Below are 25,592 nucleotides of genomic sequence, written 5' to 3' on the forward strand. Positions count from 1 at the left end.
TTGTCTATTTTGTCTTTAGGTGCTATTACTTTTGCTTCATGTACTTTGACCCTTTTTTATTAAAAAATAAGCATTTATGACTCTTATCATCTTGGTAAATTGACTCTTTTGGGGGGAAGGGTGATTCTGGGGATTGAGCTCAGGGCCTAGGGCATGCTAGTAAGTGCTCTACCACTGAGATGCACCCCCAGTCTCTTTTTTTTGGTTTTTTTTTTTGCAGTAATGGGGATGGAATCTAGGGTCTCTCGTATCCTAGGCAAATGTTCTTCCCCTGAGCTGTACTCCTGACTCCCAATAAATTGACTCTTTTATCGTTATGAAAGGATCGTATCTCTGGTAATATTCTTTCCTGTGAAATCTACTTTGCTTGTGTTAGTATAATTATTCTAGCTTTATTTCAATCAGTGTTAATAGGTTCATCTGATTCCTAACCTTTAACTTTTCTTCTTCTTCCACCAAACTCAGAAGACTACTGTTTTCATAGCAAAATACAATTTTGCTTTTATGGTTTGTAGAATTACAGTTTTGCTAGTATAAAGCTTGATTTTGCTTGTGTTTTGAAGGTTAAGGTATATCAAGTGGTATAAAGTATGCAAGAAAAGAGTTGCTCACATAGGCACAAATACACTTTTTGTCTTATTGCAACATTGTTTACACTAAATCCCTTGTAACTCAATGCTCCTGACCTGCTCTGGTGGCTCATGCCTATAATCCTAGCAACTAGGGAGGCAAAGATAAGGAGGCAGAGATCAGGAGGATGGATGGAGATGCGAGGTCAGCCTAGGTAAATAGTTTGCAAGACCCTATCTCAAACATACACAAAAAAGGGTTGGCAGACCGGCTCAAGTGGGAGACTGCTTGTGTAGCAACTGTGCAGCCCTGAGTTCAAATCTCAGTTCTGCAAAAAAATAGAAACTCTGTGTGAGCAAGGTATGAACTTGGACAAGTTACTTGATTTAATTTCCTCCTCTATAAAAAAGGGATAGTAATGTGTCTCCCTCACAGGATGGTGAGCATGTAAGTGAACTAATATATGCAAAGTGCTTCAAACACTGCTTACTACACACTAAGCACTATGAAGAGTTTATTTCCATCCCACCATTAACATTTGACTTATGTCTTTATATTAAAGATAGGCAGCTTGTAGTTGACAGGAAGCAGTTGGGTCTTTTTTTTTTTAATGGGGTACATTGTGGCATTTACAAAAGTTCTTACAATATATCAAATAAATCATACTTGAATTCACCCCCCTCCACCATTCTCCTTTATTCCCCCCCTAAATTTGCGTTGACTATTTTCACTTGAGAAATGATTTTTTTTTTTTTTTTTTTTGTGGTGCAGGGGTTTGAACTCAGGGTCTACACTTTGAATCACTCCACCAATCCTTTTTTGTGTTGGGTGTTTTCCAGATGGGGCTCTTGAATCACGATCCTCCTGATCTCTGCTTCCTGAGTAACTAGGATTATAGGCGTCAGCAACCAGTTCCTGGCTTGAAAAATGAGTTTATCAGTTATTTTATATGGAATAAATACAGCAATTGACTAAATTTTAGGCTTTAATATAGGCCATAGTAAAGTCGTGAAAGCAGGATATGGTCAAATTTTCTAAACACAATGTAATAAAACTAAAACTTAATTTTTTTTTTTTTGGCAGTAGGAAGATTGAATTTAGGACCTAAATGAAAACTTTAAATCACCTAGAGAGGAAATTTTAAAATGTCTCTTAGAACACTGACAGACAAAATCAAAACGAATGTTTGACATAAGCGACAACTGAACAACGGGTAGTGGTGAAGAGCGTGGAGGAAGTGAGGCGGTAAAATAAGGAAAATGCCCCTGGACTCTTCAGACCCCATGTAACTCTCTCTCCTTTTCTCAGCCCCATGCCACCTTTTAGCTGCTGTAAATTGTAAGACAAGAAGACTTCGAGAGATTCCTTCCCCCATCATCTCTCAGATGCAAAACGCAAATACTCATCACACTCCACGCGTATGATTAAAATACCTAAGAGCTGGCTTCAGGGCATGCGCAGAATAACTGCCAATCACCCTAGCCCAACCCACTGGAACGGCCCAATCTTTCCGCGCCCACAGGTTATCTACCATTTAAAATACCTGGAAGCAAAGAGAGCTTTCTGCTTCCTGCTTCTTCCCCGGGCGGGGCACCCGTTGCTGTTGTCACGCCTTACCCAAACCTTTACTAAACTCCATTACCTCCCTTACTACGTCCATGTGTTGCCTGGATTCTTCCAAGCCGGCACAAAGAATTCGGGAAACTTCTGATCAGAAACTACTCGAGCCTACAACACAAGGAGTTGATTTCATGGTGCCCACGTCCAAGTTCTGGCCCTGCTGCCCACTGACTGAGACTCTGACCTGGGCGCTTGAACATCTTCCTGTGTTTCCTTTTCTGTAAAATAAAGATAGTAATACTCATCTTAGAGGATTTCTTAACATTGAGATACAGTTTTAAAAAAACAACAAACACTTTTAACATGCATAGCACTCCAGCACTGGAGGCTAAGGCCGGAGAATCATGAGTTCAAGGCTAGTCTGGGCTATATGCCTAGTGAGTTCAAGAACAGCCTGGGCTGTACAGCAAGACCTTGTCTCCACAAACAAAAAAGCTCTTTTAGTCAATTATTTTCATGTATATAGTATATCACAGTCAAAATTCTGATGTGTAAAAAATGTAACTATTTCTCTATAACAAACCCAAATTCTGCAGCTAAAATTTATACTGTTGCTTAAACTTAAACTCCCACAGTCAAGGAAGATCAGGCACATGTACTTTTTCTTTGGGATAAGTATTCACGAAACTCAGAATCTTTTCAGGCTCCTTCTGTAAATTGAGTCAGCGGCTGCAGATACAGGTTCCCAGGCAGCAGTATCAGTTGGAGAAGCCTGGGTTACTTCCTGCCCTCCCACAAGGTCCATCCAAAAAAACCAAAGGAAATGCCTGCTCCCCAGCCCTTCTTCCCCTTCCCACCAGTTCTCATAGTTGAGCACAGGATCTTTTATATGCAAATAGAGATCTTGCCACTTGCTGAACAAAAACCCTATCTACTTCCAGGAGAGTTTTGTTTCTATCCTAAATCATTTCGCCAGAACATGCTGCAGCCTGTGACTCAGCCCTTCTCAGTGTCTAAGCTATTTACATCACTATGAATTAGTTCCCAGACTAGTCTTTAATGCTCTCTTTCTCTTTTTATTTATTTTTTGGTTGTGGTACTGGAGTTTGAACTCAGACCTTCACATTCACAAAGCAGATGCTCTACCACTTGAGTCAAGCTTCCAGTCCATTTTGCTCTGGTTATTTTGGAGATGGGGGTCTCACTTTCTTTGTCTGGGCCATCCTTGAACCATGATCCTCCTGATCTCAGCCTCCCAAGTAGCTAGGATTACAGGTATGAGCCACCAGTATCTGGCTGGTTAATGCTCTCCTTATTGTTGTTGGAAACTACATAGGATGCAGGCAAAGCTGTACATAGAGGAAAGTATATAGTATGATAAATATGAACATAGGCTTTGAGTTAGGCCTGGATTCAAAATATCTTTTTTCTGCTACTAACCAGCCGTATGACTTTGGTGAACTATTGCTTGTGTGACTCATTATTCCTAGAGGAAATATAGGATTAGGTTCCTTTGAGCCTCTAGTCACAGTTTTTCATCAACCAATCAGTACAACTAAAGTCAAGCCTTAGTTACATCAACTATAAGTGGTGTCAATAGTACTTGTGAGAATTCCATGAGCTAATCTATTTTAAAATGTTATTTATTTATTTATTTTTCTGGTACTGGGATTTGAACCCCATGCTTGCTAGGCAGGTGTTCTACCTCTTGAGCCACTCCACCAGCCCAGAGACAATGCCTTTAAAGGACTTCTATGACAGGAATCCTTGGACAATCTTGAGGAAGTGAGCCAGGAACCTGTCTTGGTTATTCTTGGTCACTTATCACATGACAGTTCTTCCAGTGGAGACTGGTAACAGCAGCGTGAGCCACAAGGCCAAAGCTGTCCTAGTCCCAGGGAACAACAGGTATAAGGAACAATAAAGGGGGGAGTGACTGCTAGACTTTACGTTTTGCAGATTTGCAATACAGTGTTCTTGTTAATGTACAGAAAGTCAGCTTAGTGTTACCAATGAAAGAGAAAAACTGTAGTGAGCTGACATCTCTGGCAATTTTGGATAAACAAGAGGAAAGCAGGGAGATAGAAAAGAGAGAAGTAATGACCAGGTCACATCTGTGGAGTTGACTATAGATGGGCCTCTCATTAAAGACCCTTCCTGAAACTTGGGCTAGTCAGCTCTGCCCGGAGCAGTGGCACCAGGAAGGAGAAAGGCGCTCGCTGTACGGCTGGAGCCATGACCTGAGCGCCCGGTTCATTTTATTGTGAGAGCTCTGCCTCCCTGACCCGGGACCACGCTGGGCTGTTTAGGAAGAATATGAATACTCACCGTGAAGGGGAGTGCTGCCTCTTGGACAGTTCCTTGCTGGAGGAGACGGTGAGCTGGACCCACAGCCACCAAATTCCCTCTACCTCTGGGGCTAGAGTCGAGTCCTCCACTTCAGAGCCAGCAAATCTGGGCAGAAGGTTTCTAGAATAGTCTGAAAGAGCATACAATAGTTTCAAGGGCTGTGTCCTGGGTGCCGGTTTTCATGTGACAGGGACAGAGGGCCTAGACTTCTTTGTTAGGCTGCAGAGGGTTGGGGAATTCTTGGGGTGCTGGTGGAGACCCAGAACACATGAACTTGAAGAAGAGCCAAGAGAAGAAGATGGAGAGGAATGGAGGCGATTGTGGGGCAAGGAAAGGCAGGAGCATTAAATGACCTCTCCATTGTGGGTGGCACAACAGATTAAGTAAAGTCACATTTTCTGGTCCTCTGTGTGACATTGCCTTGGGCTGTTGTGCTGCATATCTTCTTCCTCTTCATCTGATAGGGTCTCATTATGTAGCCTGGGGTGGCCTCCTACTCAAAATCCTCCTGCCTCAGCCTCCCATGTGCTGGGATTACAAGAGTGTGCCACTGTAAGGGGAGCAATGACAGAGGTGGCTTCATTTTGGGTGAGGGAAGACACTTTAGAAGCAGACTTGAATGGGGGTGTGGAAAACAAGAGGTTTCTCAGAGAAAAACAAGCCTCTCTCACCAAAGTAACAAAATGCAGCTGGAGGAGTGGGTGCCCAGGCCAGCACAAGCTGACCAGGCCTTCTTGAAATGTTCTGTTGGATAAGGAGGGAGACAGGCAAGTGGCCAGGTTCAGCAGGAGGTGACTAGGCGTCAATCAATCACAAATAGAGTTTCAAAGTAGAATAGTTGGACCCCAGCCAACTATATCAATCCTAGACTCCAGCTATACTACAGCTTAGCCTTTCCACTAAGCCCCTCCTGTGCAGGGAGCTTTGCTCTCCTTTCAATGAACTCTGTGCTTATTTTACTCTTAACTGCTGGTCCAACATCTTCAGTCATCGCCAGGACATGAACTTGGGATCAACAATCCAGTATCACCACCACATCCAGCTTGTGCAAATCTTTTTTTTTTTTTGCTCTGCTTTCATAAATTGACTCTGCCCTGCTCTCTGCCCCAAAGATGACATGTATAGCAAAACACCTTTCAGGTCTATGGTTTCCATTTTGAGTTCCTGATGGGATCTGCAGAAGACCCGAGGGAGGAGGGCACACCTTCTCCAAGCTGTCATGCTCTCCTTGGCTGTGCTCACCATCTGGATCACAGCCCCATGTTGACAGCCCAACGTGCTGCCCATCTCTTGTGGCTTCCCTATACCTGCCCACACCACTGTAAGTAGTCCCTTTGTTAAACTAATCCTAATTAGGGTGAGTCACCTGTTTCCTCAAGGGGGACCCTGACTGACATAAATGTTTATGTGACTATTTAGTAAAGCAACTGCTCATCTACAGTCAAGGTCAGTGTGAGGCTGGTCTGGGGAGGACCAGAGAGGGGGTCCTTAGGGGAATTTGCACCTCTTCTTCTACATGCTACTTAACTACCTGGTGGGATTCCAACCAAGTTGGTGCTTCCACTTGTGAGCCGTTAGGCATCTTACAACATCCCAAACATAAAACCCTGAAGTTCTCCTCACAGGCCAGTGACTTAGCCTTCCCCTGTCCCAATTACATTCAATGAGACACACATGCAGAGACACTTTGGAAGGACTCTGCATCACTGTTTTGCAGAGCCAGGAGAAGAAGGTGTGAGGCTTTTTCCTTTATGTTTCTAGGTGTCTGGAGGAATACGTATATATCATTTTTATAGAAAAATAATACAGTGAAGTCCATTTTGGAAAAATGGGAGAGTGGGTGGAGCTGGGCAGGTGTTAGCACAGTCCCCACGTGAAAGTCTCCTGCCTTCCCCTTTCTCCCATCAGCTTAACTCCCAAAGCTCAGCTCCAAGCTAGGTAACTCAACCTTGGATTTGGCCTTTGCTCTCTGTGTGGATCAAGAAGCACTGTGTAAACTGTCCTGGAAAGCTGCTGGCCAGCTATGGAGGTTACTTTTATGACTCTTGTTGCTTCTTGGACTGTCTGCTCAGATCTACCATCTGTCTGCCTCATGTCTGACCCCAGTTGAACTAAGTCCACTCCCTCTGCCCTTGCTGCCTACCTTCATGACCTTTATCCTCTTGTATAGCTGGCCCCATCCCAGAGAAGCTTCTTTGTGCCAGGGGAAGCCCAGACCTGGCTTCCAGCTGTGGCTTTGTCCTGACTCAGTGTGTGACCTTAGGTTAGTATTTCTGTTCTCCAGGCCTGTTTCCTAGATACACAGTGGATATCCACCCTTCAGGCCAAAGACTGATGGACTGGAGAGAGAGTCTTCCTTAGGAATGATGTCTTCCCTTCCCCCCTCTGGCAAAGTGCTCATCTAAGGCCTTTTTACAGCTGGGAGGGGGGAGGGAAGGAAGGAGGGGGAGGGAAGGAAGGAGGGGGAGGGAAGGTCCTGGAAGACAGCCTCCTGTCCCTTTGAGAAATAGAGCACTTCCATGGAGTGTGTGGTCTTCACTCTCACCAGTCCAGGGCTGAAGAAGAAACAATAAATCAAATGAAGGAAAGTAATATTTCTTCTATGGAGTCCATGTCAGGAGCATCTGTGTTCTGGTGGGTTTAACTCTCTTCCCATAGTGTAGCTGAAACAGACCAGGGGTGGGGATGATGAGGCCTAGGAGGAAGCCTGGCTCCCAACCTGGCTCAGATCGTGTTTCCTCAGTAGAGCCCAGGATAGAGCTCACAGGACAGAGGGGAAAGAAGCACTGTTTGATGCCCAGACCTGGGGCTGAAGTTGACACACACAGTGCTATGGCCACCAGGGCTGTACAGGTTGGTAAGTGAGCTGGAAGGGCAGTAGAGGCTCTGGGTGCCACTCTGGCCTGGTACTCAAAGCCCAGCACACCTAGTGGCCAACATGTCAGCTCTGCTGTCCACCACTGGAACAGAACGGGACTTTCCAGCTCCCAAACCTTTTCTCAGACTCTTCTTTCTTAGAAAGTCTCTCCTCATAGCCTTCGATTTCTACCAGGTCCAGCTCAAACTGAACCCTCTTTTAGAACCCTACTGTGTTCTCACTTGTTGGACTTTATCTCCCCGTTCTTATTCTTCCCATGGCAGGTTGTCTATACAATGACAATACCTACTCCAGCCTGTCTTGTAAAGGCAAACCATAACTGAGGGCAATGCCACTCAGGAACTTAGTTGACAGACTTTCTTGCTGGAAACAAATGCCCTACAGCTTGTACTGAGGACATCTCAATGACTGTCCATAGCTGATGCCAATAGTGATACCAAGCCAGATTTACCGACTTACTGAGAAACAAGCCTTCCCCATGTTTGGGGCATGGAGACCATACCTCTCACACCCTCCACTCTGAGCCGTTCAAGTTCGTCATTTAGCCTAGGCAGGGGGAGGCAGAAAAGCCCTTCACTTCAGATACTGGAGCTTTAAGGACCAGGAGAAAGACCTGAGAGATGAAATGAGGCTGTTTCAATCATTAATAACACCAGAGAGAGATGGTGTTCTGGGGGTTCATTACCTTCATGGAAACAGTGGTCCATATAGCACAGCCAGGAGACAGGTATTGGAAAGATAAAACTATCTTCATATTTTTATTCTAGTAAGTAGACACTGCAAAAAGACTAGTTTTATATTGAAACAAATGCTGTTGGTGGCCAGTGTGACAGCCCATTGCCTTCTTGCTTATTGAACCTTGGCTTGCTTTGGGCAGCAGTGTACACAGTCCTTGACGAAGCCAGTGTGACCATCCTGCATCCCTTCGGCAGTGAAAGTAAGTGGTCTAGAGGAGGGAGTATGGTCCAGTCCTGGTCCCAGAGATACAAGGGATGAGTTCTCGGGAATTTCTGAAAAATAATTTTCTCACTCAGAGGAGACACAACTGACAAAAAGCGAAGTCACTTGTGGCTCTTGTCTTGTGCTTGACACATGGCTTCATGACCCATGTCCGCAGAAGACAGACTTAACTTTCATTGAATTTCCTCAACTAACCTGTCGTACTCCTACAGAACTTCTTTCTCTGTACTCCTACAGAACTTCTTTCTCTTGGACTTCCCGGTCTGCCCTGCTACTAGTCCCTGGTAAACTTACAGGATGCAGGAGCCACATTTCTCTCCCCTAGAGTTCCAGTTCTTTCCCCTGGATCTCAAGGCCTCTGCTAGGGAGCCACCCAGCAGGAGTTCCAGCTGCTCAGGTGTTGGGAGGCCATTCATGATCTGTCCATGAGGCAGCCTGTGTGTCCACCACAGCTGCTGGCACTTGAGGAGTGTTGTTTCACTGACCTGACCTGTTTCTCCTATAACAGTTTTTGCAGTTCTCATTTTTCTCCCTTGTTATGTCCCCTTCCAAATCTTCTCATTTCTCTTATTTCCTTCTCAGACCATGGGATTTTTCTACTTAAAAATCCAGTCAGTCCTGGCTGTTGTCCTGTCCTGATGAGGACAGACCCTCTGTGGTATGCTATTATTCAAAATACTTATTGCCACCCCCCACACACAACATATACAACACCATGGGAAGATTAGACATTCCTACCCTTTGAACACAGGAGCAGTCATGTGACTTGCTTTGACCAGTAAAATGTAGGCAGAAATGACAGTGTCACTTCTGAGTAAACTTCAGAGCCAGTTGTGGTTCTCTGTTGTCTCTTCTCTCTCTTTTGAGGACACTAGATTTGGTCCTAGAATGAAGATGGTATGGACACAACCATAGGACAGAAGTCTGTGGTGTGAGCCACTGAGGTTTAGTGACTTAGCCTAAGCTGACTGATACAACCTCAGGTCCTCATCAATAAGCCTGTCATCCTCATATTTCAGAGCCCTCTGCTTCAGGATGTGCCCTGGAGAATGGGAAGTAGACCTGCCTAGTCCCTGGGTCTTGGAAGGCATGAAGCTCTCTGTACTGAGGGTCTGAAGATGGGATCACTTCACCTGACTTTCTGCCACTGTCTGCTCTGTGGCTATGCCTGGATCTGGTCTGTTCTAGCTTCCCTGCTCCCCCAGGCCCTTGGCATGGTATAATACTACTCTATGATTTCTTATTCTAGAATAAAGATATAGTTCACCCAAGGTTGATCAATGGTTTTGTTTTCAACACATTGCTTGGAAGTATGCATGATCATATAAAATTACTTTTATTAAAATAGAAGAGCTTTCTAGTATATTGCATTGAAAACATTTATACAGAAATAAGCAATTGCAACAAACATGCTACATCAGCACTGAGATACTCTGAGGATTTAAGTGCCCACTTTTCAACAACATTTTGGTATAAGAAGCACATCCCTATATATATATATATGTCAAAGGGTACATATAATACTGAAAAAAATACTTCATGTAAAATCTAAATTCAGGTGCATACAAACAAGAAGTATTGCATTGAATAGCTTATTTCAAACTGTGAACACATTCAAAGTATCCAATTTCTTAGACAACATGCAACATTTTAATACTCAGCTTGACATTTTAAAATATATAAACCACAATTCTTTATAATTCTATATCAAAAAGAAAGTCAGACAGAACATATATCTACATTGTGCACATCACAAAAAGCAAATGGGCCTTCATGAACGGAAAGTATTGGGTTAACACAAATGATTGTCACTTTACAAATATGGCTATTCACCTTCTTCATAATAAAATAGAAAAATCATGTATTATTTACATGAACTACTAATTATTCCACTTTTTGGCAATTATATAAGTAGCAGCAATTGGTTTAAAGATCGATGTTTAAAAACTGTAAATTTCACTTGATGAATACTGAAGGATTCATATCTGGTTGACATAAAAATTGCATGATGCATTGTAACTTCTCCCTTTCACAAAAGAATCACAGGCATAAATCAGTGACTGATGCGACTGTCACTTACAACATGTAATTATATGAGTGTTATTTGGTTAGCTTGCATTTGCTTACCACAATAGATGGGGTCCTGCATTGAATTTCTGTAAATTAAGCCAGGCATGGTGATACATGCCTGTAATTCCAGCACTCAGAAAGCTGAGGAAAAAGGATTGAAAGATCAAGGCCAGTGTAGGATATATAGCAAGACCCCGCCTCAAAAAAAAAGTTTTTTTCCTGTAAAAAAAATTAACTTAAGCCGGTCTGGTGATTTCCATGATAATTTCAAGGAAGCCTTACCTTTACTTTATACTCTGTAATAGCAGTGGTTCTTTACAGACCCCAGTTTTTGGCTAAAGGAGGTCATTATCTATACACAAGTACAGGGGCAGCCTGAATATTTACAGGAGCTCTGAAATGAAGGTTCTGCCTTCTGCCCTAATCAAATCAACCCAACAGCAAAGTGAGTTCTCTTTCTAAAAAGTGATCATCTCATTCATCAGTGATATTAAATTGCTTTAGAGAGGGGTCCCCATCTACTACACAAAATGTATATCATGAGGCAGTGATCTACTGGAAAGAGGCATCCTCTTTCATCAGGATTTGGAAGAATGTATTTTAACATTTGCAAAAACAAGATAAAAACTCTACTTCTGTTGGCAGGTTAAAAAAAATACTGTGTGGTGAAGAGGTGACATGTGCCTTTACTAGGCCACTGTTCAGCCTCCAGCCAGCAGTCCTGAATGTCTTTCACAAGATGGAAAAGTTAGGTCTAGGAATACTGTGCACCCCTGGAGAGCCCTCAGTGATGAGTCAGAGCACACAAAAGGCAAGGCCCAGGCTGAGGAGGAGGAGCAGGGAGTGGCAGGGAGGCCTGGCCTGAATGGTGGCAGATGGTAGGCTGATGGACACTTGCACTTGGGAAATAATGAGGGCAGAGAGAGGAACGTGTGATACTAGAGTGGGGCTGTCAGAGTTGATAAGGGATTCGATCTTCTCTGCTTCCTTATTGCAGGCTTCAATCTGGGAAGGAAAATATGAAACCACAAAACCCGTGAATAACCATAGAATAAGTTGAACAAATTCCACGTATATCCCAAAAGCAGTGTGGTGCCAAAGGGAGCTCACTTTCTCTCTGCCCTTCTTTTCTTAGCTAAAGTAACATTTTATTAGGGTCTTATTATATAAATATGAGTATTAATGGAAATCAGAAATGATTGACAATGCCACAGCAAAATTAAATGAACTGTTTTCTTATTTTTCCACCATAGTGTTCTCTGCTTGGCCACACTAGACATCATAGTTAGATAGCTCCTTTAAACGTGAAGATGAAGCAATTGAACTTCACGGAGCTTCTAATGATGGCAGTCACTAACTGTGTACCTGCGTTCCCTTCACTGGAGCCCTCACTACTTTGATGCTGAAACTTAGGCCTACATGAGCGAGGTCCCACGTGCTCCAAGACTGTGAGGAAGAAAAACCGGGCCCATAAGACTGACACTGATGAAATCCTCCTCTGCAGTGAGAGCACAGCCCCCAGGAGACAGGAGGCTTTCTAGCTTTGTCACTGCATTACCTGTGCTAATTCTTTCCTCCTTGGGCCTTAGCTGCCTCTTCTGTACAAAGGATAGACTGGAATCAATGTTATGTCAGTCTCTTTCCATCTCTGCACACTCTGAGTCTCAGTAACTTAGCTTCTCCCCTTCCCGCAAGTCTGCATGTCTGTCACCCCCAGCTGCCTGGAAAAGTCCTTCAGATGCTCCCTTGCTTTTCTCCCTCCTGCCTTTCCCAACCCCACAAGTGTCCCCATTTCCTCATCCTTGGTTCTCCCCACTCCTGGTTTGTGCCCTCCTCTCAAGTCTACCAAACTTGAAAGTACGAGATAGCTGCACAAGGAATGCCAAACCCTACCTGCAAAGGTTTTGGATAATGATCAACAGGAATGATCAGGATCACAATTTCTGATTCAATGCTGAAGTATCCAAACACATCACACTGTGGGACAGAAACATGCAAGCGAATTTTCTGAAGTATTTCCAGAACTGTTATTGGTTTTTTGTTTGTTACCTAGAAAGAGAAGACATTTCTTTTACCTAAAAGAAAGGATTTCTCTATTACTGCCAAAGCTCCCTTGCTTCAGCTTTGGGAGGAGGCTCTGTGAACAAGGAACCCTGAGTGCCAGGCCTGGACCTGGCTCTGCTAGATCAAAGCTTAGTCTCCAGAGTCCACTAAAACAGGGTTTTGCCTGCCCATGGAGCTCTGTAGCCGAGATAAGCACTCACCAGAAGTGCATTTTAAACAGTGATTGTTCTGAGTTAGAGGCCACAAGGACACAAAGTCTTTCTATAAAAATTCAGGTTTTTTTGGATGGGACTGGGGTTGGAACTCAGGATTTTGCACTTGCAAATCAGGTGCTCTACCACTTGAGCCACACCTCCAGTCCATTCTGCTCTGGCTATTTTGGAGGTGAGGTCATGCAAACTGTTTGCCCAGATTTACCTTGAACCTCAGTCCTCCTGTTCTCAGCCTCCCAAATAGCTAGGATCACAAGCATGAGCCACCAGCCCCTGGCTGCAAGTTGCTTTTCTGAGGATTCATTTCTTCATCCATAAATGGGGACAAGGCATTCTGCTCTCCAGGATTCCTGAGAGGTTTAGCAGTAAGGTTTTAAAAGAACCTGACATATAAAGCAATTTACCTTCGCAATAGTGTCCAGTTTTTCTTTGTCAAATAAAACTCTTAACAGTCCAGCACATAAAGGGCAACAAGCACCTGTAACAGAAATTGTTTTATGTGTGCTCAGAATTCAAACAAGGAGAATTCAAAATGTTGGTGAAGTGACCAACCCTTCATTCTGGGATTCATTCTGTCCTTCCTGATGCTTTTGTTTTCAGATATGCTCCCTGACTGTGGGGTAGCGGATTAAAGCCTATGAGAACTGGACACAAGCAAGGTGAGATGCAGTTAATTGCTTTTACCTGTAGGCCGAGATAGGCACAGCCCTCAGACCAAATGGAAATAAAGCTTTGTATGCAGCCAAAAAAAAAAAGAAAGAAAAAAAATAAACAGGGAAAGGCAGAACAGCTGCTGGTCTCCTAAGTTGTGTTCAGAGAAGCAGGAATGCAGGTTTCTCCTGTTACAATGTCACGCCCCTCCCCGTGGCTCCACCCTGTTTGCTGCTATAAAAGACCCCTGAAGGAGTAAGAGGGGCTTTTGCCTTTTTGCCTTTTGGGGTTATACCTGGGCTTTTTGGTGTGGGAAGCTTTTGGAAGAGAAAGGAATTATTGAAGGGAAAATGCTAAAGAGGGGTTGATAGAAAGTCTGCATCGAGAACTTTAACATAGGCTTCAGAAAGTAAAGCTGAGAAAGAACTTCATACAGAGGCCTTAGGAAAGCTAAAGCTAAAAGCCAAAGGGAACATGGGAGAGTGCACAGTGCGAGTCTAAGGACCAAGACTTTAAGAGTTATACATATGCAGGTTGTAGGCACAGCTATTTGCAAGTTTGAGCACCAAGGCTTGGAGAGAGCTAAAGAGAGATGGGACAGTGCAAGCCTGAGGGCAAAAGACTATAAGAGCAATTAAGCTAAAGATAAGCTGAGAGAAAACATGGGACAGTGCGAGCCTAAGGAAAGAGGTTTTAAGCCAGGTTTTAAAGAATTGCAAGGAGCAAGGCCTTAAAGAATCAAGATACAGAAGAGAAGCAATGAGGGTTGTGCGTCTCCAACAGAGTGTACAACACACCTGACCCAAAATTTCTTTCTATCCTGTCTCTTCTCTAAAATTTCCAGTTGCCTCCAGTTAAGCCCAGTTAGGTCCAGAAATAACCAAGGAGCAAGAGAGAAAAACCTCGCTCCAGCAAGGGAGGGAGCTCGAGAAACAGCGCCCCCTTCACCTGACAACCCAAGGTTTTAGTCTGTTCATTTACCAAAGTCCTTACTTCCTGCCTACTACCATCCTTCAGCACTGATCAAGGTGAGGAGGCTTGAAGGAACAGAGCACACAGAGTGGCACTTCAAATGACATGGGGCCTGACCTGCCCTGCCTCCAATCCTTTGGCCAAACTGCTTCCATTGGACCTTTGTTTTTCTGTCTGCAAAATAAGGGAGCTTGTGTTGCAGGGATTCCATGAATATTTGCTCCAAATTTAACTCTTAAAACTCTTTAAAAACCATAGTAAGACATGGCATGATCAAATTTAATGTCATAGCATTTGTAACACAACAGACATCATTAACCAGCCCACTAGCAACCTCTCACACTGGCCCCTCACTATCCTTTTCACATTGCTTCATCATACTCCTTGCCACCTGAAAGTATGGATTTGCATGGTAACTTGTATCACTTCCCTTGGAACATGTTCTCCAGGAGGAAAAAAGGCTTCATTTTGCTCAATGCTGTGTTCCCAGTGATGAAAAGAGTGGTACACAGTGGAAGCTCAGTAAATATTTGATGAATTACTGCATGATGAATGAAGTTGGCAGATTCCAGATGAACCTATTCTGTGCAAACTTGGAAAAAAGTCTCTTCTGCCACCTCTGTTTAACTGAGGCGTGCAAGATTGTAAGGTAAGCTGCTTTTAAAAATTTAGCATTTACAACAGTCTGCATGAAAGAAGACTTTCCTGATTATATGAAAATAAATCAATTCAATTAGATGCTAAGGCCAATCTAATACAACTCTTTTGTTTCAATGTCAAATGTTTGGGTTCATTCATTAATTACTAACTCATTGTTCATTAGCTTTGTCATAAGTAAATATCATGCATTTCATCTTATAACCTTAATTTTAAAAATGAAATACTACTTTACCTGTTTATATATTTGTGTTTGGTGTCAGATTTTGCTTGATTGAAAAAAAGTTGCTATATTGTTTTAAAGTCACTAGATCAGCTGGGCACCATGGCACATGCATGTAATCCTCACTACTCAAGAGGCAGAGATCAGGAGGATCACAATTTGAAGCCAGCCCAGGCAAATAGCAGAGTCCACGAGATCCTATCTCAAAAAAACCCATCACAAAAAAGGGCTGTGGAGTGGCTCAAGGTGTAGGCCCAGAGTTCAAGCCCCAGTACCACAAAAAAAAAAAAAAGTCACCAGACCAGATGGTATCTAAGGCAATCCATAGCTTTTCAAGGTCAACTCAGAGTATTATCTCTAACCAGCATATGGGTCTCTTCAGAACTTTCTGAAAAATTTAAATAAATTAGTCAACTCTCTTCTCAATGACTCACTTTCTGGAGGCAGATAAGCAAATATTTGGAATACCACCCTTACCCATCCCAAATACCGCCAGCTTACCAGGTGGGATGATGGGTTTGCACCCAGTTGCCAAGAGCGAAGGACACTTCACAGCAGCACACTCAGCAATAGAACTGTACTCTGAGAGGACCCCGACAGCCTGGCAAGGCCCAAAGTAATCGACTGCCACTCGATCTGAGTAGGCAGCACACACGCTACTATAGGTCTCACCGTTGTGCCCACAGATGGGCTCTGTGGCTCTGCAGAAGGGCTGAGGTCAAACAAATCAGTTAGCCTGGAAACCTCTAAGGTGCACCTCTCCTAGCCATAAGTGCAGAGAGTACCTCCCTATTTTTAGAAAGGAAAAAGGACACAGGTACACATTTTGGGAATCCTCTTAAGCTCTTCAAGTGGACTAAGTGGGAAGTGGGGAGCAATAGGGTTATCTCAAGATGAACTGAAAAGATTACTTTTCTCAGCCTCTCTGGGACTTGGGTGCTCATTCCATGTGAACTGATATGAGATAAAAATATCCCCTCTTGATACTCCTCTGTCTAGACTTCTCTAAATATCCAAGAAGGTCTGTTTGAAGAAAACAAGATCAATCTTCATGCAAAATGTGGAGGCCTTCCCATTTCATACTAGCTATGGGATAGGAGAGAGAAGAGTAGAGAAATCAGCAGAGCAGATAGACAAAGAGAAAAAAGCCTAGCTAGGAAGAGGGAACAAGAATGAAGAATGGGAATTCAGAGTAGAAGGTGCCAATGCAAATGAAACACAAGATTTGAAAGAAAACAAGCCTAGGAAGACAAGCTGAAGGGACTTTTCTAACCATTAAGACCAGAGAATGAGAAGAAAACATGTCACTGAGGTGTTAGTGGGTTGGGGGATGCTGGGCCCAAAGATGGGAATCCCCTAGGAGAAGGGCTAGCATGAAATCAGTGGTGCATATGGGAAGCCCCAAAGGGGCTGTCTGGATGCAGATTCTGCAGCTGTAAAGAGATAGTAGGTTGATGTAAAATGATATAAGTCTTAGAGAAATTTTCAGTCACTTTTTAGTATTGCAGGAGGTAGGAGAGAAGGTGGATTGGGGGAAACTCCTTTTCTTCCTAATTTGTTTTCTAGTGGAGACCCACTTAACTATGAGAAGAACATTTAAGTTATTTTCCTAGGAGCGGGCAACAAAAAGCCACTGTCTATTTCTATAGAAATACTAAATGTGCAAAGGCATATACATTAGCCAGACAACTTTGCAGAGTTAGAGGAAAAAGCCAGTTCTCCTTTTCAGTGGAGAACTTGCTCTCCTTATCTATAAAAGATCATAAACCAATTTTATTCCCAGTGCACTTTGGTTTATCAGCTAAACAACGTACCTGGCACGGGCCTCTGTAAGAGAGGCTTTTTCCTCTTTGGTATAAAGTGCAGAGATTGTTGTGTTCCATGTGGTCTGTGTCACAGACAGGATCACGGACCTGGTCACAGGCAAGTTGTCTGGGCACACACTCATACTGGCTACATCCAAATTTATCAAAAGTCGTCAGGCAGACTTGGGGTTTGGGTACACATCTGAAAAACAAGAATGCAGCACATGAGCCCCTAAATGAGGCCCAGGAGGCCACAAAGAAAGCAAGAGATACAGGAGCTTATGCAGAGTAGGAGAGTCAAGCATGCTTGAAGAGAACTATGAGTAGAAAATGACATGTGAACTGCTCATGGTAATGAGTCACTGAGGGGGCAATGGGGAATGCATGGGGAGGGGTATTCTAACTGGAGCCTGGTGGGTAAGGAGGGTGCACAGCAGGCCAGATTGAGGAAGCAGCCATGAACACAGGGGTGATACTCAAGAACAGCAAGTGACCTAAAGGCGGGAGCCAAGGCTGAATGCACAGGGAAGAAGTGCCATGATATGGGGTCAGTAATGCATGGGGTCTGATTGCTCGAGGCCTTGCAGTCAATAACAAGTAGCACACTTTCAGGTACTTAATTTGTAGCTTGGTTAACAAAAGTCTATCTTAAGAAAAAGATTCGTTCTGTGTCCTAAAAAATTTAGGTTTCTGAACATATAAGGCTGAGGAGTTGATGCTGACTTGTGAGTTACTTAGAGAATGCCACCAAAGCTGGGCCTTCCTAGCAATGTCTGGGCTCTGTTTCACTCTCAATTCCTGACTCCTTCAAAGGTTTAGGATGATGGCTTTCTTCTTCTATAGTTTTTTCTGCTTTACTATTTTTTTGGGGGGTGGCAATACTTGGGTTTGAAGTCAGTGGTTTCCTAATTTTTATAAGAGGTACACATAATTTTCTATAAGAAGGTAAGACCCATTTGACTGTGTATTTGAAACAGTAAGATACACAAATATGGTAGCTGATGTCATTTTAAACCTAAAGGAAATGTTTTAGGGATCAGCCTCCTGCCCTGAAGCCAGTACTGCCACCACAATGTGTGGCTGCCTTTGCTTATGCAAATGAAATTGGGACGCAATTTAGTTATGGTTTAATGGAAATTTGAGACATTTGAAGAGGAAAAGAATATTTAGAACTTCATTATCCATTAATAGGAAAGTATGAGAACCAAGAGTATCAGGGGAAATCTACTAATTTGTGGAGGAAAAACTTGACCAATTTGAGAAGCATAGGAAAAGGCTGACAAATGAAAGTAAAATGATCAGGGTAGGGACAGTCTGTCTTGCTTGTTGTTATGTCCCAATGTTTATATCAGTAGATGCTTTATTTATTTGTTTATTTTTTAAAAGGACAACACTCCCACGGGAGGGCGAGGGGACCTGAATGGGTGGCCCACTAGTAGATCCTTGAGTGAATACACCTTTCTTCTTAAAACAATTATTTTAAACAGATGATACAAGTTTATAGTGAAACTGAAAAGATATAAAATAGTAATATGCAATATAGTGAAAAGTACCTACTCTTGTGTCCCAGCCAGGTAGTTCCCTTCTCCAGGTGCAGCCACTCTTACCAATTCCTTATTTATCTTTCTGGAGATATTTTACAGAATTATGAACATTTATATATGCTAATCCAAAGAGAATATACATTTAAAACTGGATGGTACCAAACTGCCCTCCAGAGAAAATGTACAAATCGTCCCCCACCTCTTCTATGACAGTGTCTGCTGTCCTACATTGTTACCAACCTTTTTGTCTTTACCAATATGATAAAAAGTAGCACATAATTGTAGTTTTAATTTAATTTTCATTTCTCTCAATATTTGGAAGGTTAAACATTGCAGCAGACTGGCCAGATGTTTATCAAAGTCATTTAATTTTCTTCTGGGAATACATTTCCCAGTCTCATTGACAGCTAGTTGTGGTCAAGTGACTGAATTCTAGACAATAGAATATGATTGGCAGTAATGATGAATGTCACCTTTAGACCTGGCCCATAAAGGGCCCTCAAGAGCAGCCTCCACCATCTCCCTTCTTTTATCTGTTGGCCAGCTACAGATGACACAGAGGAGGACTACAGGGCTGTACAGATGTAGAATCACTGCATGGAAGGATCCTAAGTTTCTAAAGAAATGACCATATGGGAGCCACCTGCTGAACATGCAAATGAATGTTACTAGATCTTCTACTATATGAAAATACTGATCTGTTGGAATTTACATACAATAGCTGGAATTACTTGTTAAAGTAAGTAAAAGCATTTTCAAGTGTTTAAGAATTATTTATATTTCTTTTCTGTGTTTATATTATTGGCCCATTTTTTAAATTAGGCTATTAATCTTTGCCTGTTTTCATATTAGGTTGGCATCTTTCATGTTGATTTCTAGAGGTGCTTAAAAGGACACTAGCTCTTTCTCTGTGATAATTCTTCTCAGTTTGCTCTTTCTCTCTGTTATCGTGCAGAAAATTTTGACTTTCATGTATCTGAAATTTTCTATCTTTTCTTTTATATTGGTTTTCTATTATAACAAACAAGGCCTTTCTACTTTGAGATTTCTTTTTGTTTTATTATAAAGACAACCTTATTCAGAAAGTTTAGCTAAGAGAGAAAAACAAGCAAATAAACAAATACCAAAACAAGCCTCAATTCTGCTCCCCAACACAACATATATTAATTATCCTTTTGGTTTATTTCTCATGCCTGACATCCCATCTTCTTTCCACAGAAACTTTCTTAGTTTTTATTTTATAAACTTTGGCAGATGGGTAACCAATTCTTTGCCATTTCATTTAACACATTAGAAAATCTTCCTCTCCTATACTATGCCAGGGTTTTTAAGATGAAGAAACAATTGGGTAATTACCACAAGATCTTTTGTAAGGAAAGGTCTGTAGTTCTGGAATATGGCCTGCTTAGGTCTCTTAGGAAGACAGTGAATAATACAGTTCTAGAAGGCTGAAATCTAAGTTAGTTAGACACCTGCCCTGATGGTCACCACATCAGAAGTCCCTTAAAGCCAGGTCAACTGATTCCTGGCTCAGTGAGGAGACTGCAGAGAAGGGAACCCAAAACCAAAAAATTTCAAATAAACCAAAATTACATTTCCTGAGATTTCTCATGTCTAATTTCTAAAACAGAGGAATATTAAATATTCCTCTTGACTACCAGGCATACATAACTAATAATGAGAATACATCCATTTCTTATATCTCCTCTGCTACCTCTCCTTATAGTATTCTGTTTCAGTTTTATAGAACTGCTGGAGCTTGAGCAGATACCATGCCATCTCATTTCCAACAATCACTACTTCTGCTCCTGTTGCCATTTGCCTTCACCTACACTGCCTTTCCTCCTGTGACCTTGCTTGGGCCTCCTTCTCATTTTCCCACACAGCTGAGTGTCACATCCTCCAAGCCTTCCTTGCAGTCCCTTCTTTCCCTGGACTCCCTCCGTGTCTGGGCTCTCAATTATGTTGCCAAGCAGATTTACTTGGCTCTCTTTCCTTCCAGACTCTACACTCTTCAGGACAGAGACCACTCTTTTTTTTTTTTTAAGACAGGGTCTTGCTATGTAATCCAAGCTATCCTTGGACTTGAGATCCTTCTGTTTCAGCCTCCTGAATGCTGGAATTGTAGGCTTTCACCACCATATATGGCCAAAGACTACATGCTGGTAGAAGTTTTGTAAGTGTTGGTCTTTGATTGAGAAAAACTGAAGCAACTATCTGACTTACCTTTGGTTTTTAGGGCAGAGGTTAGGATTACAAGGATCCTTGGAGATGCAGGATCCAAATTCAAACTGATGGTCTTGGAGACCCACACAGCGAGCAATGCAGGCACTGGGGTATGTGCGTCCATTTTGCCCACAAACGGGGACAAACTGATCTGCACAGTTACAGGGCAGACCTGAAGGGAGGAAACAACCTCAGAAATATGTACACGTATGCCCCTCTTTTCCTCCTATGTTCTTATGAAGGCAGACCATTAGCAATCAGGTGTAGGCCTCATACTAATATAGAATTGTAAACTGACTCGGAAAAATCTCCATTTCAATTTCCAAAGGGTTTTAAAAGGCAACAAGACTCTGAAAAGTGCCAATTGTCTGCAAGATGGCTTTCCTTTGTCCTTTTCAGTGCCAGCTAATAGGGTGCTTCCAGGCCTTGATCCCAGGTTCAAATTCCTATGGATTACAAGCAGGAAAAGAAAAGATTGTTTCTCCTGATCTGGCATATAAAATTTGGAATTTAGATGTCTGAAGTCTGAGGGGTGTTCTTTGTTTCGTTTTGGCAGCACTGGTGTTTGAACTCAATGAGAAAGCACACACTGAGATACCAACAGACTGTGCTGTTGCTATTGGCAACTGCAACTTCACAGGTGAAAACATCCCATTTTACCAGGTTTTGCACCTGCTGGGGCTGGCATGAACATAATACCACAGCTTAAAGCATGGTAAAGTAAAAAAAGTAGTACTGGGGGATGAAATTGCTTGTGGGAGCCTCACAAGCTCCCACAATAAACTAAGGTAGGTTGAGAAAAAACATGGCAAGAAAGAAACTTAGAAAATACATGGATACTTTAGACCATCATGGTAGGGCTAAAACGGGGCACTTTTACTAGGTAAGAAAGTTCCATTTAACCGAAACTATCCCAATCTTTGGCCCTGGTTTTTTATTTTTTTGACTCATGGACTCCCAGAACATGTGCAGGAGGCACCCTAAGAACCATTCAGTTTAATGCCTTCAATTAATACAAGATGAAGCCCAGATCCAGAGAGGGTAGTATCTTGCTCTGATATTCTGTACTGGCTTTACTGTGCCTATCTGCAGTTAAAGCAAGAGCACAGACGCTGCCTGGAAGGGAAAATGGGTGCAAAGGAATGATGGCTCCCTTGAGGACAGGCCCTGGATGACCACAGTCACCTGTGAAGGTGCGACGATCATCATCTGAACTGTGCTCACTGAAGCAGAGGCGGGTGGAACATACCAAATTGCCAGCAAAACAAGAACAGACATTGCAGTCAATACTAAAGGATGTTCCATGACCTGAAAGAAAGAAAAAGAAGACACTGATCTATATAATGCATTACGAACTGGAACACTGAACATAAATTTAAAATTTTTAAGGTTCACAAAGTTTTAAGATGGAAATTCTTGAAGGATGACTTCTGCATATATAAACTAGGGACTTAAATCTGACAGTCATTTTTCCTTATTTATCTCCCACTATATTCCTCCAAGTCCTAATGTGCTGGTCTCACTGTTCTGCTCCTTATTCTCTGACAATGTTGCCAATTGCTGCTCCTCTGCTTTGATTGCTCCTCTCTTCCTCTGGAGCTTTGTGTATCTCTCTAGGACCAGACCCAATGCCATCTTTGGACTGAAGACATGGCTGATATCTTGACAGGAATGACCAACTCCCAGAAGAGCTCTGCAATTTTCTTTGGCTCAAATTCTTTCCAACTTACCATGCAAAATAAAGCATGATTGCACCTACGACTCAATTTCAGGCCCACAAGGCACTAGTATGTTCTCTTGTGTAGAGTTAGCATTTAGTCAGTGAACATTTATAGAAGGAATGACCTTGTTTGTCCTCAGATATTTCTTGTGCTACAAGGTACTACCTTAACATTTTAGCCAAGTAGAATATGGACTAAGAAACAAATACCTGATTTACTCTAGGGTAGAAATTTGTGAGCTCTTTTTAGCTAAGAGCACTCATACAGAAGCTCTCACTCAGAAGAGTAAGCCAAAAAACATATCAGAGCTGAGATACTCTGAAGGCTAGCAAAGTGAACAGGGAAGGAGGAAGCATATCCTCAAAAGTGGTGTCGTTTACAATTTTTGAAGTCATATATTGACATGAATAGCTGTTAAGGTTATAAGCAAATGATGGTTAAGAAAGTGGTGGGAAAACAACACCCTATAATTTGTGGGGAAGGTGATCAAAGGGTGGCACTTTTTAATATGTTTTTTCCAACCCTCTAACCAGCATTGTAGCTCCTGCCTTTATTTGTCAAAATCCAAGTTTCACTTCTGGTGAAGTGGGGGGAGGGTGGGGGAAGGGATGAGGAAGTGGTGGGAGGGTATTCTTCACTGCTGTGAGGACAAGGGTTTTGAAATCAAATAGACCTGGGGCTGAATCCTGCTTTGTGCATCAGCTTCCTCATTTGTGAAGTAGGGATAATAGTAATACCTATGTCAAAGAGTAACTTGAAGGATTAAATGAGATAATGTAAGGTAAGGCTTGGCACATGTTTAGAATTCATTAACTATTAGACATTGCCCTTCTTGAGGAGCTTGGCTTCTAACAGGATTCCTTAGAAGTCCTATTGTATAGTCTGTATAGTTTGAAAAATACTACCCTGAAGTAGCTGATATTACACCTTACCCTTAGTAAGAATCCATTCAATGTTCTTTCTACAAAGTGATGACAACCAATGTCATACTAAAAACAAAACACAAATTCAGTTCAAGGCTCACTTTTTCTTTTTCCTCCAACAATACAAGACTTCTGGAGGTCTATACAGTGCATCTCCACACAGTTTTCTAAAAGTCCACTTTGTCCACACGAACAGATTTTATAACAACCAACTTCCCCTGCAGATGATGGCACCTGGATTAGTGTCCCTTGACCAACGATGAAATCGGATGCTTCTCCCAATTTGCAACCTGTAAAAAGAAAATTACCTGATGTATTGTTCTATGACAATGTTTTACACTTTATAGAAGTCACATAAGTACTTTGTAACTATTAAAGATTATATAATTTTCACCAAATTAAGGAACTGCTTTTGTTCAATGGCCATAAAATATATCCTCTCAAATGAACTCTCCATGTTCTGAGTATCAGTGGGGATTGAGGACCTGCACCCCAAAGTTAGGTATAGTTTAGTACAAAATATACTATATGATATGAATTTTGGCTGGGCATGGTGCTATAGATCTGTAATCCCAGCACTTGGGAGGCTGAGGTAGGAAGATCTCAGGTTTGAGGCCAGTCTGGGATACATTGCAAGACACTGTCTCAAAACAAGCAAACACCCAAAACAAACAACAAAAGATATGTAGCCTTTTATTTCTCTCTGTGGTTTTTTAAAAAAAAACCACAAGGTTTTTTTTAAAAAAACCACAAGGGGAAAAAAAAAATATGGGAGCATGGCTCAAGTAATAAAGTGCCTGCCAAGCAAGCATGAGACCCTGAATTCAAACCCCAGTGCCACCATTAAAAAAAAAAAAAAAGCACAGATATTTTTAAAATAGAGTATATTTTAGGCAATATTTTTAGAATAATTTGGTCAGGAAAAGTTTTAGTGATGGAATATAAGAATGCTGTAAATTCAAAGAAAAACTGAGTATTTGGGAGGGCTTAAGAAAAGCTCATATTCTATCTTATCTGGGCTTTCTGAGTTTAACAAAACAAAAGAAGTTTGAACTGAATTCCATATTAAATAATGTGGAATACAGATGTCATCATTTTAGCTATGTTTTATTTTCTTATCAAAGAAAATACCATATTATAAAGACAAATGGTCAGAAAATATTATTTTAAAATTTAAAACAGCTTAACATTTCTAATTTTAACAAGTTTATCATGAATCTAACTAGTATATTATGGTGTTATATACAAATATTATAGACACCCTTTGAGACACCATGCTTATTTAATCTTCTTATTTCTTTAAATATATTTTAAAATGTCGATTTTAATATGATAAAACTTTTCAATTGGGAAATAAATGAAAAGCAAAATGTTGCAGCAATTATATTCTAAAAGGACTGACAGCAAGATAAAGACTATCAAAATTCTCTGTCAGAAAATTTTTCAGGGGCTGGATATATAGCAACATGGTAGAACCTAGAGTGCACAACATCTTAGATTCAATCCCCTGTACTAAAAAAAATTATTCATCTTCCTTCCTTCACTCCTGCCCCTCCCTTGCCCCCTTCTTCCCTTTCTCTTTTCTCTCTTTCCTTTTGGCAGTACTGGCGTTTGAACTCAGGTCTCACACTTCCTTGGCAGGTGCTCTGCCACTTGATCCACTACCCCAGCCCCTTTTTGCTTTATTTTTTAGGTAGGGTCCCATGTGTTTTACCTGGGGCCAGCCTTGAATTATGTTCCTCTTCCCTATGCCTCCCACATAGCTGTAAAAATGGACATACATTTACCATGCACAGCTTGTTTGTTGATGTGGGGGTCTCACTAACTTTTTGCCCAGTCTGGTTTTGAACTGCAATCCTCCTGAACAGCTGGGATTATAGGGTTCATATGTATTTTCAACACATTAAAATTTTTTTTTTTTGTTGCTAGGGATTGAACACATGTTAGGCAAGCATTCTACCACTGACCTATACCCCCAGCACCAAATTAATCTTTATGAAGATAAGTATGTATCCTGTTGCATGACATTTCTCTACATACTATGGCAACAAAAGAAAAAACCATGAACCATGTACTGCAGCACATCTGTCAAACATTACAGTACAAAAGGCTGACCTAAGCTTCTCTTCCCTTTTGTAGTTACAAACCCTATAACTCATCATGAGAGTCAAGTTCAGATTGATACTTAGTTTGCAATTTAAATTACA

At 41.9% G+C, this 25,592-nt stretch overlaps 1 protein-coding gene and 1 long non-coding RNA gene across 4 annotated transcripts in view; one reads left to right on the forward strand and one right to left on the reverse strand.

Annotated features, from left to right (window-relative positions):
* Nucleotides 1-9,337: 9,337 nt before the first annotated feature.
* Nucleotides 9,338-19,517, forward strand: LOC141415405 (uncharacterized). The gene is made up of 4 exons (XR_012440382.1): nucleotides 9,338-9,534; nucleotides 13,264-13,322; nucleotides 14,159-14,935; nucleotides 19,060-19,517. It is a non-coding gene; the product is annotated as an uncharacterized lncRNA (long non-coding RNA).
* Reck (reversion inducing cysteine rich protein with kazal motifs) overlaps nucleotides 9,638-25,592 on the reverse strand; it is an 80,775-nt gene continuing 64,820 nt past the window's right edge. For all 3 annotated transcript variants that reach the window (XM_074051464.1, XM_074051463.1, XM_074051462.1), the window contains 8 exons: nucleotides 23,487-23,675; nucleotides 21,927-22,049; nucleotides 20,742-20,913; nucleotides 16,981-17,173; nucleotides 15,668-15,878; nucleotides 13,068-13,141; nucleotides 12,281-12,436; nucleotides 9,638-11,392 (listed from right to left, as the gene is read on the reverse strand). In XM_074051464.1, coding sequence (XP_073907565.1) covers nucleotides 11,183-11,392; nucleotides 12,281-12,436; nucleotides 13,068-13,141; nucleotides 15,668-15,878; nucleotides 16,981-17,173; nucleotides 20,742-20,913; nucleotides 21,927-22,049; nucleotides 23,487-23,675 — 1,328 coding nt within the window. In that variant the 3' untranslated portion in view covers nucleotides 9,638-11,182. The remainder of the gene's footprint in view (nucleotides 11,393-12,280; nucleotides 12,437-13,067; nucleotides 13,142-15,667; nucleotides 15,879-16,980; nucleotides 17,174-20,741; nucleotides 20,914-21,926; nucleotides 22,050-23,486; nucleotides 23,676-25,592) is intronic.

Source organism: Castor canadensis, chromosome 13, assembly GCF_047511655.1.
Source record: "Castor canadensis chromosome 13, mCasCan1.hap1v2, whole genome shotgun sequence".
Classification (NCBI taxonomy): Eukaryota; Metazoa; Chordata; class Mammalia; order Rodentia; family Castoridae; genus Castor; species Castor canadensis.